This window comes from Macaca thibetana, chromosome 17, assembly GCF_024542745.1.
Source record: "Macaca thibetana thibetana isolate TM-01 chromosome 17, ASM2454274v1, whole genome shotgun sequence".
NCBI lineage: Eukaryota > Metazoa > Chordata > Mammalia > Primates > Cercopithecidae > Macaca > Macaca thibetana.
This window is the reverse complement of record NC_065594.1, coordinates 21,898,560-21,917,529: the sequence shown is the minus strand read 5'-3', so window position 1 is coordinate 21,917,529 and position 18,970 is coordinate 21,898,560. Positions and strand designations below refer to the sequence as shown.

The 18,970-nt window shown below is 41.0% G+C and overlaps 1 protein-coding gene across 6 annotated transcripts in view; it reads left to right on the top strand.

Moving 5' to 3' along the window:
* Window positions 1-18,970, top strand: part of ENOX1 (ecto-NOX disulfide-thiol exchanger 1) — a 578,892-nt gene that overhangs the window by 507,447 nt on the left and 52,475 nt on the right. For 5 of the 6 annotated variants that reach the window (XM_050766189.1, XM_050766187.1, XM_050766186.1 and 2 more), the window contains 2 exons: window positions 5,613-5,720; window positions 9,732-9,788. In XM_050766189.1, coding sequence (XP_050622146.1) covers window positions 5,613-5,720; window positions 9,732-9,788 — 165 coding nt within the window. The remainder of the gene's footprint in view (window positions 1-5,612; window positions 5,721-9,731; window positions 9,789-18,970) is intronic. The other variant, XM_050766188.1, reaches the window with a different exon arrangement.

Genomic DNA, 18,970 nt, shown 5'->3' with positions numbered 1-18,970 from the left:
ATGATTCTCCAACCTGTAAAAATGGAAATGTGACCTCACTTATTCTAGGTCTCCAAATAACATTTGTAATGCTCTTTGATGATACCATTAAATCAGTGGCCTGGAAATATCAAGATGTGTCAGGTACAGCATTTATTTACCTGCTTATGGTCTGCCCAAGTGTTTCCACTTGATTGGCATATGGATAATTGTCTAATCGGAACACACTCAATTGAAACCACCAAAGAATGTAATAGTGCATCTGTTTAACACCACACTCTCAAATGTTAAATTAAAATTATGCTGCCATCAGCCAATCCAACCAAGAGACTCTTCTGATTAAGTTCTAGCTGCTTATGAACTTCCATAATTGAGGCACTTTAGTACTTAAAAATTCAAACTAGAAAGAATATTATAGACACTCATACATTTCAAGTGAAAAAGACCTGAAAGGCTGACTTAAATGATCTAGTTGTGAACTACCTCCCTGTTTTTATAGGACCTCTAGTCAAATGAGTGGCAGTTTTGAATCATCGTTGTTTTGAAGATATAAATATTAGATTATGAGTTTATACCTTGAAAACAAAAGAGCGCATTAACTTTGTAGAATGCAGAAAACAGTCTAGGAGTGTTGATGTTATTTTTCTGATAGTGGTGATTTTGTGCTTATTGTGGTGAAACTTGAAGAATAAATTACATAATTATAAATTCATTGATTAGATTTCCTTAGCCTGTTGAGAAATATTTCTTTTCAGATTAAGAAGGATATCTGGAACTGCCAAGTAATGAATCAAAACGTCTTAAATGAAACTGCTCTTTTCCTCAAAAAGTTTTATATATCCCTATGTTTAGAACAATACATTAGTAGTTTATCGTTCCTCAGGTGGTTTTGTGGGGGGTTGTTTTTGTTTTGGTGGGTTTTTTTGTTGTTGTTCTTATTGCTGGATCATGGTTTAATCCCATAGAAGTGGGGAAACAAGAGCAAACATTCATTTATCCCTTCATTTATTCATTCAGCACCTATTATATATTCGAGGTAACCTAATCATTGACCTTAATATTGGCGAATGTAGTCTGGCTGGGGAGACAGATATGAAATATGGTATACCGTATTAAGTGCTTTGGGAGCAAGAAGGTAGATGAACTAACTTTGCTTCAGTGATTAGAGAACATTTTTATGGAGGAAGAACCCAAGGCTACCGCATTTCATAGTGTAGGTTCTGCCCTGGACAAGAGCAGCAGGCCAAAGGGGTAAGTGGGAATGAAATCAAGCCTCAAAGCCAGTGCCCAACCATCTGCCTGGTGAGGGATTGTGTCCACCTAGAGAGGATGGGGCTCTTTTCAGTTTTACAAAGGCATCATCTGAGTTGATCTTGGGCCAAAAGCAGCATTTGAGGTGGTGCTTAAAGCATGAGTAGGAATCAGCCAGACAGAATTCTGAGTAGGAAACTTATCATAAGTCATGGAAGCAACTGGCATGTCTGGGGAACGATGAGTTTAGTGGTTTAGATTTTATCTGTAGGGGTTAGAGGATTTACAGTACTTTTAATCATGGGAGCACTTTAATTCATGGGAAGTCAGCTCTCTCAGGAGTGTCGGGTAAACGGCACGGAGAACAGGAAGAACCCAGAGGAGAGGAGATGGTAGCCTTCACTACGACAGCAAGGATGCAATGGAGGAAAGGTCAAGGAACCGGCAAAGAGGTTGTGAGAGTGATGAAAGGGCCAGCGTTGACTTCACGGTTTTAACTCTGGATACCAGGGGAAGAGGTTTAGACTGGTTGGGGTGGGAAGGGTAGGTGCGCTAATGGGCACAGTTGGAAACACAGGAAGTGAAGGGTCTGGTAGGTAGTAAGAGAGAGGCAGAGGCTGTAAAGGCAGTCTTGTAAAGCACCAGCACATGTGATATGTAGTTAAAGTCATGGGTGTGAATAGGATCCCCTGGAGAGAGCATGTAGTGAGAAGAAAAGAACCTGGAATACTAGTTGGCAATTAGCAAGGCACCAGTGACTGTAGTGAGAGCAGTTTGAGTACAGTACTAGGGATTAAAGTCACATTATAGTAGAATGAAGATTAAATAAGCATTTCAGGATACAGTGGTTTTCATCCCCAGTTACACATCAGAATACTTACCTGTGAAGGTGTTTAAAAATGATCAGTGCCTGGGTCCCAGCTCTCAATATTCTGGGTTAATTGGTCTTCTGTCAAGCCCAGAAATAAGTATTTTTTAAAAAATCTTCCCAGATAATATTAATGCAGAGTCAGAATTAAAAACCACTGCTCTTCACTGTTTTAAGGATTATAAATAAACCCCCATAGCTAGCAAGCATATAAGATGCTTATAATCACAGGGAATCAAAGAAGTGTAAAATTTTTCAAAGATGAAGAATCTTGGTGTTCTATTAAACTGGCAACAATTAGCTAAACAATGCTTTTAGTGTTATTATTCAGTGGAGTACAGCAGCTCTTACACACCACTGACAGGCAGCTAGACTGGCATGACCATCCCGGAGAGCAGCTTTGCCAAATTCACTCTTTGACCTAAGAGTTCTACCACTGGATACGCATCCCAGGGAAATCCTCCCATAGGGCCATAAGGGAACTTGCACTAGCATGGTCCATTGCAGGCTTGTATACAGCAGGAAGAACTGGGGTAATCTGAATAGCCTTCACTGTGAGAGTGGGTTGGGTAAAATTGGGTGGATGTACCCCATCAGAAGCATGGATTAGATACATAAAATAGTAACGTGTATATACCTGTGTAACAAACCTGCACATTCTGCACATATATCCCAGAACTTAAAGTATAATAAAAATAATAATAAATCAAGCTCAGTAAAATCTCAAGGGAATTTCAAAGTTTTCTTATGTATAGCACATTTTGGGACTAAAAAGGGAAAATCCATTAGGTTTTTTAATAAATTCATTTATTAAAAAAATAGTGGCCGGGCGCGGTGGCTCAAGCCTGTAATCCCAGCACTTTGGGAGGCCGAGACGGGCGGATCACGAGGTCAGGAGATCGAGACCATCCTGGCTAACACCGTGAAACCCCGTCTCTACTAAAAATACAAAAAACTAGCCGGGCGAGGTGGCGGGCGCCTGTAGTCCCAGCTACTCCGGAGGCTGAGGCAGGAGAATGGCCTAAACCCAGGAGGCGGAGCTTGCAGTGAGCTGAGATCCGGCCACTGCACTCCAGCCCGGGCTACAGAGCAAGACTCCGTCTCAAAAAAAAAAAAAAAAATAGTAACATGGATGGATCTTGGGAACATAATGCTAATTTAAAATATAGTAAACAATAGGAAACATAATATCACATAAAAATACACACAAAACAATGACAATATATGTTCTGGAAAAACACATTGAAATAAAAATCTAGACACTACATCATTGAAGTGATTGCCTACACATAAGAAGAAAAGGAAGCACTGATGAGAGGGAAGACGTTACATTTAAAAAGTGTGAATCCAAGAATGGATGAGATTAGAGGGAGACTAAAAGAAGAAGAGTGGTCAAGGGAAAGGGGTGTGTGTGTGTGTGTGTGTGTGTGTGTGTGTGTGTTTTAGTAGAAGGAAGAGTTGTAAGTGTGTGCATGAAATGAAGACTCCAATGCACTTCTCCCTCTTATTTATTCACAGTATTGGTAATAGCTGAGAGATGTGTCCAAGTAGTATTCCTTTCTTTGTTCTTCCCCAGTCTGAAATTCATTTGATTTTTTCTCATTACTAAACCAGTGTGTGTTTGTTACAGATATATCAGAAAATTGACAAGCAAAACAGAAAGATCCATGAACCCACCCACCTAGAGACAGCGTCTAGATCCTTTCCTACGAATATGCTGCAAAGTTAAATTTTGTAACCTGAATGTATTTTTTGCTGAGCAGTGCTTTTTGAGCTTCTGTGTATTAGAAGACATTTGTGCAACTTCATTTTAAAGAACTGCATAATGTCTGATAATACAGATACACCATTATTAATGTCCACCTCCCTTCTTCTGGACATCAGTTATATTTGGTTTTGCCACCTCAAGCGCTGCAGTAAGCAAACATAAGCTACCTACCTTTGAAGACAACTTCCTATCTTTCATTTGGCTCATTTTTCAAAAGAGATTTAAGGATTGGATTTGAAATTGTCTCATAAAGTAAAATCCACTCAGCATTATCCAAATCAGGGCACCAGTTCCCTTTGGAACTGTTCTGGGGCCAGTCAGGAATGTGAATGAAGGAACAGAGCCATTCCCCACTGTCTAGACACAATGTAGGTACTTGTCACTATGCCGAAGTGCAATATAGGCTCCTTGGTTTCTGTACTTTAATCAATGATGCACAATTAAATCCCATACATTGTTAAGTGAGAGAATGTGGAATGTGTACATTACCTCACATGTGATTGATTATTTCATGAGCAGGTGGTAAAATAGGATGCACTGAGCTTTTAGAAAATTGCGAGAAATCACTGTTTATGCTACAGGACCAAAGTAGGTTCTTACAGCAGTTAGCAGAACAAGCAAGCCCAAGGGAAAGCGCGGTGTGTTTTTCTGAGTATTTCCTACCCTGCAAGATTCCCCCAAACCAGTAGTTTTGGAGATTTAATGTAATCCTTCCAGTTGGTAGGTTTAAGCCTGAGAAATCCAGTGCCAGTGTTTCTCCAGGCTTTGATGGTTAGGAACTGGCCAGGCAGCTCTGCAGCCGCTTGTCAAGGCCCTGAAGACGTAGCCTGGCTGTTGGAGACAGGTCTCTTTATGGCAGGAATCCACTAACATTTCCAGATCATTAGTACAGCAGTTGTTATGCACGGTAGCAGAAGAAATGCACTTCTGTCTCTTCGAACTAGTCCTTTGTTGTCAAGAAGCTTTGAATAGTCAGAGCTGTTTCCAGGGCCTGGTTTGCAGCTCTTGAATGTATTCTCCGGCCTATGTATATATTAACACATCACCGGGTCCCAAAGAATTCGCACTGCACAGCGCTGTGCTTTAGGCAGACAAGGAAAAGCCTTCACATGAGTTACAGTTGATAGGGCAAGGGATGCTCAGGGCTTACAAAAATCCCTTCAGTGGCCCTGCTTAAAAATAGCAGTGTAGGCCATAGCTTAGTGTTTTGACAGTTTATATCAGCAGTTTTCTCGGCTGATATATTGATTGCAGTTTGGACTTCAGTCCTGCTGATCTAATAAAACATCACCGTCATAACAGAGAAAGCAAAAGGATCTTCTGTGGTCCCAGACACTTGGCAAAGTAGCTTTATAGAGTTTCTGTAAAGCTAGCTTTACTGCAATATGTAAAATGAAGCAACACTGGACAAGTTGACTATATTGTAATTTTTTCGTCTGTCAATGTAATGTATTAGCACTATCCTATATATTTTTACAAATAGGCATTTGCTCAAAGGAATATAATGATGCCTTCACAAATATGAAAATGAGTTTTGTGCATCATTATCACAAACAACCTAACAGTGTGTCAAAACTGCAATGCCCCTGATACTTAGTGTGGAAACACACGAGGTCAACTGAGGTCTGAATTAAGCTTCAAGACATGTAAACATCTTCTACTGATAATTCTGAATGGATATTGTGGATATTTTTAAATCACCTGGCCTTCGACCCTACTTATGCTAAATATCCTTTAATTTCACAGCAATTGCTAACTATCCAGGAGGAGTTAAACAACAAAAAGTCAGAACTGGAACAAGCGAAGGAAGAGCAGTCCCATACGCAAGCATTATTAAAAGTCCTGCAGGAACAAGTAAGTGAATGAAACAGCTCCGATTTATGAATCAGTCCAAACACCCCAATGCCTGCCTGCCTCGTGCATCACCCGTGCAAACATTTATGAAGGTAATCTGCAGTACAGTTAGCCTGAACCCTGTCAAACCTCCTAGCAGCTCTGCTGTATGGAATTTATAACCTCATTTCCAGCATCGCTGTCCTCACTCCTGTACCTGTTTAGATTGCCCAGGCCTGCCAGTGTTGTGTGAAAGTTTCTTCCAGAAGACAACCAAATTTTGATAAAAGTTTCAAAATACTGGCAATGAGGTATGTTTCAAAGTAAGCAGCTGGTTTCCTCTTAAGTCTAACAGTGAGGAAAATGAGTTTAGCATAACCCATGAGACTCCTGCAGACACATGAACAAGGACTGATTCATAGCAACATTTAAAAACTATCCTCCTTGTGCATCAGGGTACTTATCTAACCGTGGTGAGCAACAGACCTTTTATATGAAGTTTGTAAATCTGATCATTTCCTTGTGGTTTTCTTTGATACAAAAGTGTGGCGTGACATTGATAAGTGGATTGGAAAGTATTGTCTTACAGCAGGGTAAGATGGAGTACGCGGCAGGCAGCAGAGGGAAATCTAAGCCCACTATCTACATGAGAGGAACCAGGAGAGCTCTTGAAATGCCTTCCTATTTCTGGCCTTCACTTGCTGCCAACAATGTATGAATGGTAATTTGAAGGAAAAAAATTGCATACAGTAACCCCAACCCTCTGTGGGTAATCAAATGAGATTGTTTTAAATTTTTCACTGACACATCAAGGTTATTCATTGTATAAATAACCTTACACGGTATATATAACTTCAAAGGTGACATTTGAGAAAATATAAAGTCAGCTCTATGTCACTTTGTGAGTGATTTTTGATTTTATTTAATGGTTTGGGGCCCAGAAATATCTTTTTAGTTATTTTCTCCTAAAGGTATGATTGATTTGTGAGAGAAAAGTACAGTTATTAGTTTATAAACTTTTATAGCTTTGGAAGAAAATACTTTATAAAACTAATAGTTATCTTCATGTGATGAATATAGATTCAGTAACTTGTACTGAGGCTGACGCTGTATGATTTCAGATATAAGAGATTGAAGTGAAAAATCTAGTTGACTGAATTCACAATGACCTGCAGTTGAGGAGACCTGAAATCACTGTCCTTTCCACTGTTATATTATGAAAAGACTCCCAGCAAAGTGGAACTGAGTTGGTCCAAATTTGCTCCAAATCAACCGACATAGCTCTGAGCTTTTGTTTTCTGCTCTCTCACCCCAATTTTTTTTCTTTTAGATAGCTTTGACCGGACTGGGGAGGGGTGAATTTCTCTTTTCTCTAAATGACTCAAATCCTTGATCTTGAAGTCCAAACCCTAGTCATAAAAATAGATTCTGAGTTTTGCAGAAAGTATTGATATATCTTGTGATGGCATGCATTTTTAAAGAGAAGAGCACACACAGGTATGGGTGAAACATCACACTTCGCTCTTCATTATTTAAAAAACAGAGAACATGAAGAAGATTCGAAAGAGCTAAAATCAGTAAAGACCTAGAAAATACAATTGAGAAGGAAGAATTTTAAATCTGAAATATTAATTAAAATGGGATAGCTCTTTCCAAGCAAAGATACCAAGAATCTTTAAGCCTGAGACACCAAATGTATGTGGGTGCTGGTGCCATTACCAAGCTGTTTGTCCAAGAGCCCCTCCCCTGCTACCCCTTGGTGGTTCTTGCAAAAGGGGCCATGCAGTGTACAGGTTCTTTCCATTTGCACCCACACACAGATGTGCACTGACGGCACCTCGCACCTCCACTGACCACGGCCTTTGAGGCTGTCTTTGGATTTGTGTAGAGTAACTCCATGTGTAAACAGTTTCAGTGCCCACATAGATGTGGCCTAAACAAATGGACACACGCAGGGAAAGATACACCCTTCTCTGCAGACTTGGAATGTTGCTATTCACACAATTGCCTCGTGCTGGGAATCCTGACAGGCAAGGACAGATCCTGAGGGCAGACCTTTCCCACCCTCAGGCCCCAGCCCCTCCAGGGAAGGCCAGGCTACCCGCTAAGTTCTCAGTCTTCCCATGTGCGAAGATGCAGCTTTTCTCGGCCCCTCCAGGCCCCACTGACTCCTGCCTCTCATCTCCTTTACAATGAGGATAGCTTCCTACCTCTGGAGCTTGTTCACAAACCTCAGTTTCATCAGACAAGATGTGCAGCCCTACCTGGGGGAGAGCAGCAGCTAAAGGAGAGAAGAAGAGGGGGCAGAGAGGAGAACAAAGCAGCAGCTGTCCTGGAGCTGCAGCTGGAGGAAGGAGAGGGGCGGGCTGCAGCGGGGAGGGGTTTCCTCCGTGGTTCTGGCCACAGAGCACAGGAGAGTGAACAATGCCAGGAGACAGGGAGTGAGGGGAGAGGAAACAGGAGCAGAAAAAGCAAGGGCAGAGTTAGATGACATCATGGAATGGGAAGAATGGAGTTTATTTAAAAGGGAGGAGAGCAACTGGCACATCATGTTGGTAAACACGTAAAGGTGGAACAGACATTCATAAAATAGCCCTTTACTTCTGCTGAAAAAGAACAAGACCTTCTGAGCTAACCCCACTCAAACTCATGGGAGCACCAGCTACAGGACCTAAGGTGGGATGAGCAGAGGGGTTGATGAAGAGGAAGACGAGGGGATACCTCAATAAGAAACACTCAGCTAGGAAAAGAGCGAGGCGATTTTTAAAAAGTCCTTTTGTGTCCTGTGATAATAGATAGTATTCCTATCACTGTGGCACACCTCTGCCTTGTCATATATGCCATACATCGCCCATGCTCCCCTGTGTCTGTCGTTGTGTAGAAACATCAATGATGTTGCCCTAAAGAACAGTGGGCAGACTTTCTTCTTAATTGGGAGTGATACGGAAATGAGTCAAAGAGGCTTGTGCATAATCAACTACCCGATCCTCAGTGTCTTCATGTTCCCATTCCTTTGGCAAAACCCCTCCTTTGGCATGGAGTGGGTAGGGTTTTTTGCTGGGAGTTTAATACTGGCCTTCAAAAACTGAAGAAGCTTTCATTTTAATATGCACAAGTAGCCAGAAGGAACCAATGTTCTGAAGCAAACACATTGGTGGTATATGTGCATTGATTTTCTTTCACATCTTAAGTATTTTTTCCTGCCATGAATACTTTGTATTAGGCATAAACAAGATAATGAAGGAGATGCTGCTTCCTAAATCAGGAAAAAATACTGGCAAAACCGTTTCAAGACATCTCACCCTCTTCTTTGCTGTCCGATACTAAATATCTGTTTGGAGTCAGGCTAGGATAAAATGACAATTAAAGGTTTCCTGAAACCTCCTGATAACTGATTACTCCTAAGCCTCTGAGAAAAAGAAGTGTTTTCAAATATTCACTGTTAAAAATCTCATTTGAGAAATATCGTTTCTTCTAATGCTTCCGTGGCCAAGGAGATGTCATCCAAACTCTTTCTCTACCAAAGAAGCAACCGTCTTTAGTCCTCCAGAGATGTCAGTCATTCAAATATATTCTCAAGGAGGACATGTCTAACACAGTAGCATGTTAAAAGCAGCTGAAAATGTATCATTCACGAATAATCGTTAATATAACATCATTTTGCTGGGGGCAACTTGCAAACACTGCAGGGTTTAAATTAATAGCAATCCAACTAGGAAATGAAATCATTTATTATTCTTAAGAACTGATTTTATACATTTTATGCCTATGGAACTGCTTTCTAATCTTATTATTTAAAAAATAATGACCAAGACCCATTTATTCTTGTGCCAGGCATCAAACTTCATGAAATATTGGTCTCAAATTGGCTCCAGTAAGGCTCATTAAAAATATGTGCTCCATCTGTTTTACCTCATTGGAAGTTTTATAAAGTACAACCTCAGATAAATCAGTTAACAAGATGATGTACTTAAGAGATTTGCTTGCTTATTCATTTTTTTGTTTTGTGTTGTTTTTCCTTAAAATTTGCAGTTAAAAGGTACCAAGGAATTGGTCGAGACCAATGGCCACAGCCATGAGGATTCAAATGTAGGTACCACAAACCTGGTATTTGTTCTTCTTGCTTGATGTTGGTTGAACACATGGGGATGTGGCACTTTATCTACCACATAAAGGAAATCAGAAGCTCTGCCTCTCAGCAGCTTAAGATTAATATATAGGGTTTGGCAAGAAAATGTGATTGACAGGCACTGCTATTGTTAGCCTGGTTTATCAAATGTCAATTTAGAAGTATATGAGTTAATCCCCACCATCGAAAATTCTAATCTCAGTGAGTCTGCTTGAGCTCTTTGTATTTCCAAAACTGTAACTGATGATATACTGGGAGGGAAACGGAAAGACACCCAACAGGGTAATCAGTTGTGCATTGCATGTATATTCATTAAGTTTGCCTGCCAGCGAAGGTGGTACCTAAATGACTGACATGCTGAAACGGTCTCAGAGCAAACACCTTCTCTCAGAATGGCCCTTGAAATGTATTCCTTCTCTGTTCCTCACCCAGAACAGTAGCACAGTGCATCCATCTCCTTGATAGAGAATAATGTGTGATGGTACAAGATCCCAGTTACACCATGACTTCCTCTCTTAGTGTTCCTTGAATATCCAATTGTCAAAGAGTAAACAAGTATTCTTCTTGCCTTGAAAGTTCTTTAGTCTCAGATGGAATATTACACTATGTAGATCATTGCCTCTCCATATGTTTGATGATTTTGTCTTTTTTAAATCTCTCTGATATCTGTATGTATTTGATTATCCTCATCAAAGAAAATGCTTACTAAGCAGTTCTTTTCACAGAACACAGAATTAGACATGATAATGAATGCCTGATTACACTAGAGCTAGGAGAAATTATATATTTCTTGTTCACTCTTGTTTTAATTATATACAACAGAGAGCCTAATATTCAGAGTATCAAAAAAATCCCACTTAATCATTATTGTTCCTACCCAGCAGATATTTAACATATGATGTGTATTGAGGACTTACGTGTTCATAGTGCTCTGCTAAGTTCTAGGGGAACAGAAATGGGGGTTAAAAAGAAATATAAGACTAGTTGTCTGTCCTCGGGGAACTTATAACTGAGTTAAGGAATTAAGAAACACATGACAATATACAGGACATGGTAAGTGTACAGGAAGTTGAGGCAGCTATGATATGATGTAGTTTGAAATCCAGACTTCGCTGCTTATTACATGTGTTAGGCTGACAAGTTACTTAACCTCTCTGAGCTTCCTTTTTCTCACTTGCAAAAAGAATGGCAAAGCCTATCTCAAAAACATGTCATAATGTAATGAGCTAAGGCCTGGGAAGACCTTAAGGTGTTACCAGTATGGTTTCTGTTTTTCTTGGTTTTTTTTTTTTAATTTAAGTTCTAGGGTACATGTGAACAACGTGCAGGTTTGTTGCATATGTATACATGTGTCATGCTGGTATGCTGCACCCATAAACTCGTCATTTACATTAGGTATATCTCCTAATGCTATCCCTTCCCCCACCACCTCCCCACAATAGGACCTGGTGTGTAATGCTAACCGTCCTGTGTCCAAGTGATCCCATTGTCAATTCCCACCTATGAGTGAGAACATGCAGTATTTGGTTTTTTGTTCTTGCGATAGTTTGCTGAGAATGATGGTTTCCAGCTGCATCCATGTCCCTACAAAGGACATGAATTCATCCTTTTTTATGGCTGCATAGTATTCCATGATGTATATGTGCCACCTTTTCTTAATCCAGTCTATCATTGATGGACATTTGGGTTGGTTCCAAGTCTTTGCTATTCTGAACAGTGCTGCCATAAACATATATGTGCATGTGTCTTTATGCAGCATGACTTATAATCCTTTGAGTATATCCCCAGTAATGGGATGGCTGGGTCAAATGGTATTTCTAGTTCTAGATCCTTGAGGAATCGCCATACTGTCTTCCACAACGGTTGAACTAGTTTACAGTCCCACCAACAGTGTAAAAGTATTCCTATTTCTCCACATCCTCTCCAGCACCTGTTGTTTCCTGATTTTTTAATGATTACCATTCTAACTGGTGTGAGATGGCATCTCATTGTGCTTTTGATTTGCATTTTTCTGAGGGCGAGTGATGATGAGCATTTTTTCATGTGTCTGTTGGCTGTATGAATGTCTTCTTTTGAGAAGTGTGTGTTCATATCCTTTGCCCACTTTTTGATGGGGTTATTTTTTTCTTGCAAATCTGATTGAGTTCTTTATAGGTTCTGGATATTAGCCCTTTGTCAGATGAGTCGATTGCAAACATTTTCTCCCATTCTGTAGGTTGCCTGTTCACTCTGATGGTAGTTTCTTTTGCTGTGCAGAAGCTCTTTAGTTTAATTAGATCCCATTTGTCAATTTTGGCTTTTGTTGCCGTTGCTTTTGGTGTTTTAGACATGAAGTCCTTACCCATGCCTATGTCCTGAATGGTATTACCTAGATTTTCTTCTAGGGATTTTATGGTCTAACATTTAAGTCTCGAATCCATCTTGAATTAATTTTCATATAAGGAGTAAGGAAAGGATCCAGTTTCAGCTTTCTACTTAGGGCTAGCCAATTTTCCCAGCACCATTTATTAAACAGGGAATCCTTTCCCCATTGCTCGTTTTTGTCAGGTTTGTCAAAGATCGGATGACTGTAGATGTGTGGCATTATTTCTGAGGGCTCTGTTCTGTTCCATTGGTCTATATCTCTGTTTTGGTATCAGCACCATGCTGTTTTGGTTACTGTAGCCTTGTAGTATAGTTTGAAGTCAGGTAGCGTGATGCCTCCAGCTTTGTTCTTTTGGCTTAGGATTGTCTTGGCAATGAGGGCTCTTTTTTGGTTCCATATGAACTTTAAAGCAGTTTTTTCCAATTCTGTGAAGAAAGTCATTGGTAGCTTCATGGGGATGGCATTGAATCTATAAATTACCTTGGGCAGTATGGCCATTTTCACAATATTGATTCTTCCTATCCATGAGCATGGTATGTTCTTCCATTTGTTTGTGTCCTCTTTTATTTCACTGAGCAGTGGTTTGTAGTTCTCCTTGAAGAGGTCCTTTACATCCCTTGTAAGTTGGATTCCTAGGTATTTTATTCTCTTTGAAGCTATTGTGAATGGGAGTTCATTCATGATTTGGCTCTCTGTTTGTCTGTTACTGGTGTATAAGAATGCTTGTGATTTTTGCACATTGATTTTGTATCCTGAGACTTTGCTGAAGTTGCTTATCAGCTAAAGGAGATTTTGGGCTGAGACAATGGGGTTTTCTAAATATACGATCATGTCATCTGCAAACAGGGACAATTTGACTTCTTCTTTTCCTAACTGAATACCCTTCATTTCTTTCTCTTGTCTGATTGCCCTAGCCAGAACTTCCAACATTATGTTGAATAGGAGTGGTGAGAGAGGGCATCCCTGTCTTATGCCAGTTTTCAAAGGGAATGTTTCCAGTTTTTGCCCATTCAGTATGATATTGGCTGTGGGTCTCTCATAAATAGCTCTTGTTATTTTGAGATACATCCCATCAATACCGAATTTATTGAGAGTTTTTAGCATGAAGGGCTGTTGAATTTTGTCAAAGGACTTTTCTGCATCTATTGAGAGAATCATGTGGTTTTTGTTTTGGTTCTGTTTATATGCTGGAGTATGTTGAACCAGCCTTGCATCCCGGGGACGAAGCCCACTTGATCATGGTGGATAAGCTTTTTGATGTGCTGCTGGATTTGGTTTGCCACTATTTTATTGAGGATTTTTGCATTGATGTTCATCAGGGATATTGGTCTAAAATTCTCCTTTTTGGTTGTATCTCTGTCAAGCTTTGGTATCAGGATGATGTTGGCCTCGTAAAATGAGTTAGGGAAGATTCCCTCTTTTTCTATTGATTGGAATAGTTTCAGAAGGAATGGTACCAACTCCTCCTTATACCTCTGGTAGAATTTGGCTGTGAATCTGTCTGGTCCTGGACTTTTCTTGGTTGGTAGGCTATTAATTATTGCCTCAATTTCAGAGCCTGCTATTGGTCTGTTCAGGGATTCAACTTCTTCCTGGTTTAGTCTTGGGAGAGTGTAAGTGTCCAGGAAATTATCCATTTCTTCCAGGTGTTCTAGTTTATTTGCGTAGAGGTGTTTACAGTATTCTCTGATGGCAGTTTGTATTTCAATGGGGTCGGTGGTGATATCCCCCTTAACATTTTTTATTGCATCCATTTGATTCTTCTCTCTTTTCTTGTTAGTCTTGCTAGTGGTCTATCAATTTTGTTGATCTTTTCAAAAAACCAGCTCCTGGATTCATTGATTCTTGGGAGGGTTTTTTGTGTCTCTATGTCCTTCAGTTCTGCTCTGATCTTCGTTATTTCTTGCCTTCTGCTAGCTTTTTAATGTGTTTGCTCTTGCTTCTCTAGTTCTTTTAATTGTGATGATAGGGTGTCAGTTTTAGATCTTTCCTGCTTTCTCTTGTGGGCATTTAGTGCTATAAATTTCCCTCTACACACTGCTTTAAATGTGTCCCAGAGATTCTGGTATGTTGTATCTTTATTCTCATTGGTTTCAAAGAACATCTTTATTTCTGCCTTCATTTCGTTATGTACCCAGTAGTCATTCAGGAGCAGGTTGTTCAGCTTCCATGTAGTTGAGCGGTTTTGATTGAGTTTCTTAGTCCTGAGTTGTAGTTTGATTGCACTGTGGTCTGAGAGACAGTTTGTTATAATTTCTGTTCTTTTATATTTGCTGAGGAGTGCTTTACTTCCAACTATGTGGTCAATTTTGGAATAAGTGCGATGTGGTGCTGAGAAGAATGTATATTCTGTTGCTTTGGGGTGGAGAGTTCTGTAGATGTCTATTAGGTCCGCTTGGTGCAGCGTTGAGTTTGATTCCTGGATATCCTTGTTAACTTTCTGTCTCGTTGATCTGTCTAATGTTGGCAGTGGAGTGTAAAGTCTCCCATTATTATTGTATGGGAGTCCAAGTCTCTTTGTAAGTCTCTAAGGACTTGCTTTATGAATCTGGGTGCTCCTGTATTGGGTGCATATATATTTAGGATAGTTAGCTCTTCCTGATCAATTGATCCCTTTACCATTGTGTAATGGCCTTCTTTGTCTCTTTTGATGTTTGATGGTTTAAAGTCTGTTTTATCAGAGACTAGGATTGCAACCCCTGCTTTTTTTTGTTTTCCATTTGCTTGGTAGATCTTCCTCCATCCCTTTATTTTGAGCCTGTGTGTGTCTCTGCATGTGAGATGGGTCTCCTGAATACAGCAAACTGATGGGTCTTGACTCTTTATCCAATTTTCCAGTCTGTATCTTTTTATTGGACCATTTAGTCCATTTACATTTAAGGTTAATATTGTTATGTGTGAACTTGATCCCATCATTATGATATTAGCTGGTTATTTTGCTCGCTAGTTGATGCAGTTTCTTCCTAGCATCGATGGACTTTACATTTTGAAATGTTTTTGCAGTGGCTGGTACCTGTTGTTCCTTTCTATGTTTAGTGATTCCTTCAGGATCTCTTGTAGGGCAGGCCTGGTGGTGACAAAACCTCTAAGCATTTGCTTGTCTGTAAAGGATTTTATTTCTCCTTCACTTATGAAACTTAGTTTGACTGGATATGAAATTCTGGGTTGAAAATTCTTTTCTTTAATGTTGAATATTGGCCCCCACTCTCTTCTGGCTTGGAGAGTTTCTGCTGAGAGATCTGCTGTTAGTGGACTGATGGGCTTCCCTTTGTGTGTAACCCGACCTTTCTCTCTGGCTTCCCTTAACATTTTTTCCTTCATTTCAACTTTGGTGAATCTAACAAGTATGTGTCTTGGAGTTGGTCTTCTCGAGGAGTATCTTTGTGGCGTTCTCTGTGTTTCCTGAATTTGGATGTTGGCCTGCCTTACTAGGTTGGGGAAGTTCTCCTGGATGATATCCTGCAGAGTGTTTTCTAACTTGGGTCCATTAATCCGTCACTTTCAGGCACACCAATCAGACGTAGATTTGGTCTTTTCACATAATCCCATACTTCTTGGAGGCTTTGTTCATTTCTTTTTACTCTTTTTCTCCACACGTCTCTTCTCACTTCATTTCATTCGTTTGATCTTCAATCGCTGATACTCTTTCTTCCAGTTGATCGAGTCAGTTACTGAAGCTTGTGCATTTGTCACGTAGTTCTCGTGTTATGGTTTTCATCTCTATCAGTTCTTTTAAGGTCTTCTCTGCATTGATTATTCTGGTTATACATTCATCCATTCTTTTTTCAAGGTTTTTAGTTTCTTTGCGCTGGTTATGTAGTTCCTCCTTTAGCTCTGAGAAGTTTGATCGACTGAAGCCTTCTTCTCTCAACTGGTCAAAGTCATTCTCCGTCCAGCTTTGTTCCGTTGCTGGCGATGAGCTGCGTTTCTTTGGAGGGGAAGATGCACTCTGATTTTTTTGAATTTCCGGTTTTTCTACACTGCTTTTTCCCCATCTTTTTGGTTTTGTCTGCCTTTGGTCTTTGATGATGGTGACGTACTGATGGGGTTTTGGTGTGGTGTCCTTTCTGTTTGTTAGTTTTCCTTCTAACAGTCAGGACCCTCAGCTGTAGGTCTGTTGGAGTTTGCTTGAGGTGCACTCCAGACCCTATTTGCCTGGGTATCAGCAGCGGTGGCTGCAGAGGATAGAATATTGCTGCACAGCGAGTGTTGCTGTCTGATTCTTGCTCTGGAAGCTTCGTCTCAGGGGTATACCCTGCCATGTGAGGTGTGAGGTGTCGGTCTGTACCTAGTGGGGGATGTCTCCCAGTTAGGCTACTGAGGGGTCAGGGACCCACTTGAGCAGGCAGTCTGCCTGTTCTCAGATCTCAGCCTCCATGCTGGGAGATCCACTGCTCTCTTCAAAGTTATCAGACAGGAGCATTTACCTCTGCTGAGGTTTCTGCTGCATTTTGTTTAGCTATGCTCTGTCCCCAGAGGAGAAGTCTATAGAGGCAGGCCTGCCTCCTTGAGCTGTGGTGGGCTCCACCCAATTCGAGCTTCCCTGTGGCTTTGTTTACCCACTTAAGCCTCAGCAATGGTAGGCAACCCTCCCCCAGCCTCGCTACTTCCTTGCAGTTAGCTCTCAGACTGCTGTGCTAGCAATGAGGGAGGCTCTGTGGGCGTGGGACCCTCTGGGCCAGGTGTGGGATATAATCTCCTGGTGTGCCGTTTGCTAAGACCCTTGGTAAAGCACAGTATTAGGGTGGGAGTTCCCTGATTTTCCAGGTGTTGTATGTCTCAGATTCCCTTGGCTAGGAAAAGGCATTCCCTTCCCCCTTGCACTTCCCAGGTGAGGACATGCCTCACCCTGCTTCAGCTCTGGCTGATTGGGCTGCACCAGCTGACCAGCACCGATTGTCCAGCACTCCCCCATGAGACGAACCCGGTACCTCAATTGAAAATGCAGAAATCACCCGTCTTCTGTGTCACTCACACCGGCAGCTCGAGGCTGAAACTGTTCTTATTCGGCCATCTTGGGTGTGCCCCCCAGTATGGTTTCTTTGTGCTAGATAATCAAGAAAGGTTTCCTGGATCTGTGGGACTTGGGTTTGGTTTTGGGGAGTGAATAGGATTGAGAAAGTGGAAAGCCAGAGGAGGAAGACATTCATATAGAGCTCTCCATAGGCAATGTTGTGAGATATAGTTTATCTTCACACTCTGATATTCATGACCCCCATCCTTACCCTAAAAACCTGTCTTCAGCACCCTGTCTTCCAGGGACACATGGCTGCCACATTCTCAACCAAAACCTTCATATCCACTCCACACAGGGCCAGCCCCTCTGTGGCTTCCAGGGAAGCTGCTGTCTGTTCCAATAAGCCAAAGTGGCAGTGGGCCTCAATTTCCTAGTTTGTAAAATGGGAATAGCTCCTACCTTGCCTTCCTTAAGGCTTATTGTGAGAAACAAATGAGATAATATATGTGGAAGCACTTGTAATTGTGAGTTTCTAAGATGTTTTGATTATATATTGATCTGCTGATTGAATTAGATGATACATGTAAAGACAGGCCTAACACAATATCTAGCCCGTAGGCCCTTTGTGAAAAATTTTAAAGGTCTTTTGTTATTCAATGGAAAAAGTGAAGTGAGATAATCTTTGAGGTCTTTGTCCCTTCTACAGCAAAGGTTTCAGCTTTTTCAGATACCTGTCTAGAGTCTATGACATAGGCTTTGTAATCAACTCAAAGGCAATGACTGTTGAGAGATGGGGTTCTGGCCCAGTAGGAGGGAAGAGCAGCACCTTGACCTAGGGGGTGGGGGAGATATTTGTAAAGTAACAGAGCCTGACCATCCTTGCCAGTCACTGCGCGTGGCCACCTCTCTCCCTAGGCAGAGGGCTGGGCTCATCTTTACAATCACTGCCTGTTTTATCAGGGGTTTCCCAGTTGGTGGATTACTCACTCATCCTCTTTTCTGTCTGAACTTTGTCTCCTTTTGGCAGTTTCCCCAATACCTCCACAGGGTATGTGAAAGAAAAGAAATAATCAATTATTTTGCCCTCACATTAGGAGCACTGGCAACATATTTTGCAAATCTATTCTTAAATGTCTGAAATGAAGTCTAGTCTCATCTGAAGTTGCCACCAGCCTTGTGGTGGTTCAAAGAGATGAGGCCTTCAAACCTGACTGAGAGGGTTTGAATCCACTTTGATCACTGAGTAGATGTGACTGAGGCAAGTTATTTCTGAACTTCACCTTCCTCATTTGTGTGTTAAATGAAACCATGTACATTAACACCGAGCCTAGAGTACATACTGAACAAGTATTAATTCTCTCTTCATGCATCAATAGTATTTAATATAGGCTGGGTGCGGAGGCTCATGTCTGTATTCCCAGCACTTTGGAAGGCCGAGGTTGGGGGGATCTCTTGAGCCTAGAAGTTCAAGACCAGACTGGGCAACGTGGCGCACCTGTAGTATCAGCTACTTGGGAGGCTGAAGCAGGATCATCCCTTGAGCCCAGGAGGCAGAGGTTGCACTGAGCTGAGCTCACACCACTGCACTCCAACCTGGGTGACAGAGCAAGATCCTGTCTCAGAAACAAACAAAAAAAAGTATTTAATATAGCAGACAAGACTTTTGGCAGGATGAATTTTAAGGCACAACGCAAGGTTTAAAGCCTCTGGCCCAAAGGCTATTGACTGAGACAAATAAATTATTTTTCATTATAATTATTTATATCAGGGGCAGGAATTTTATGCATTATCATTTATTAATAACAATTATACAGTGGACT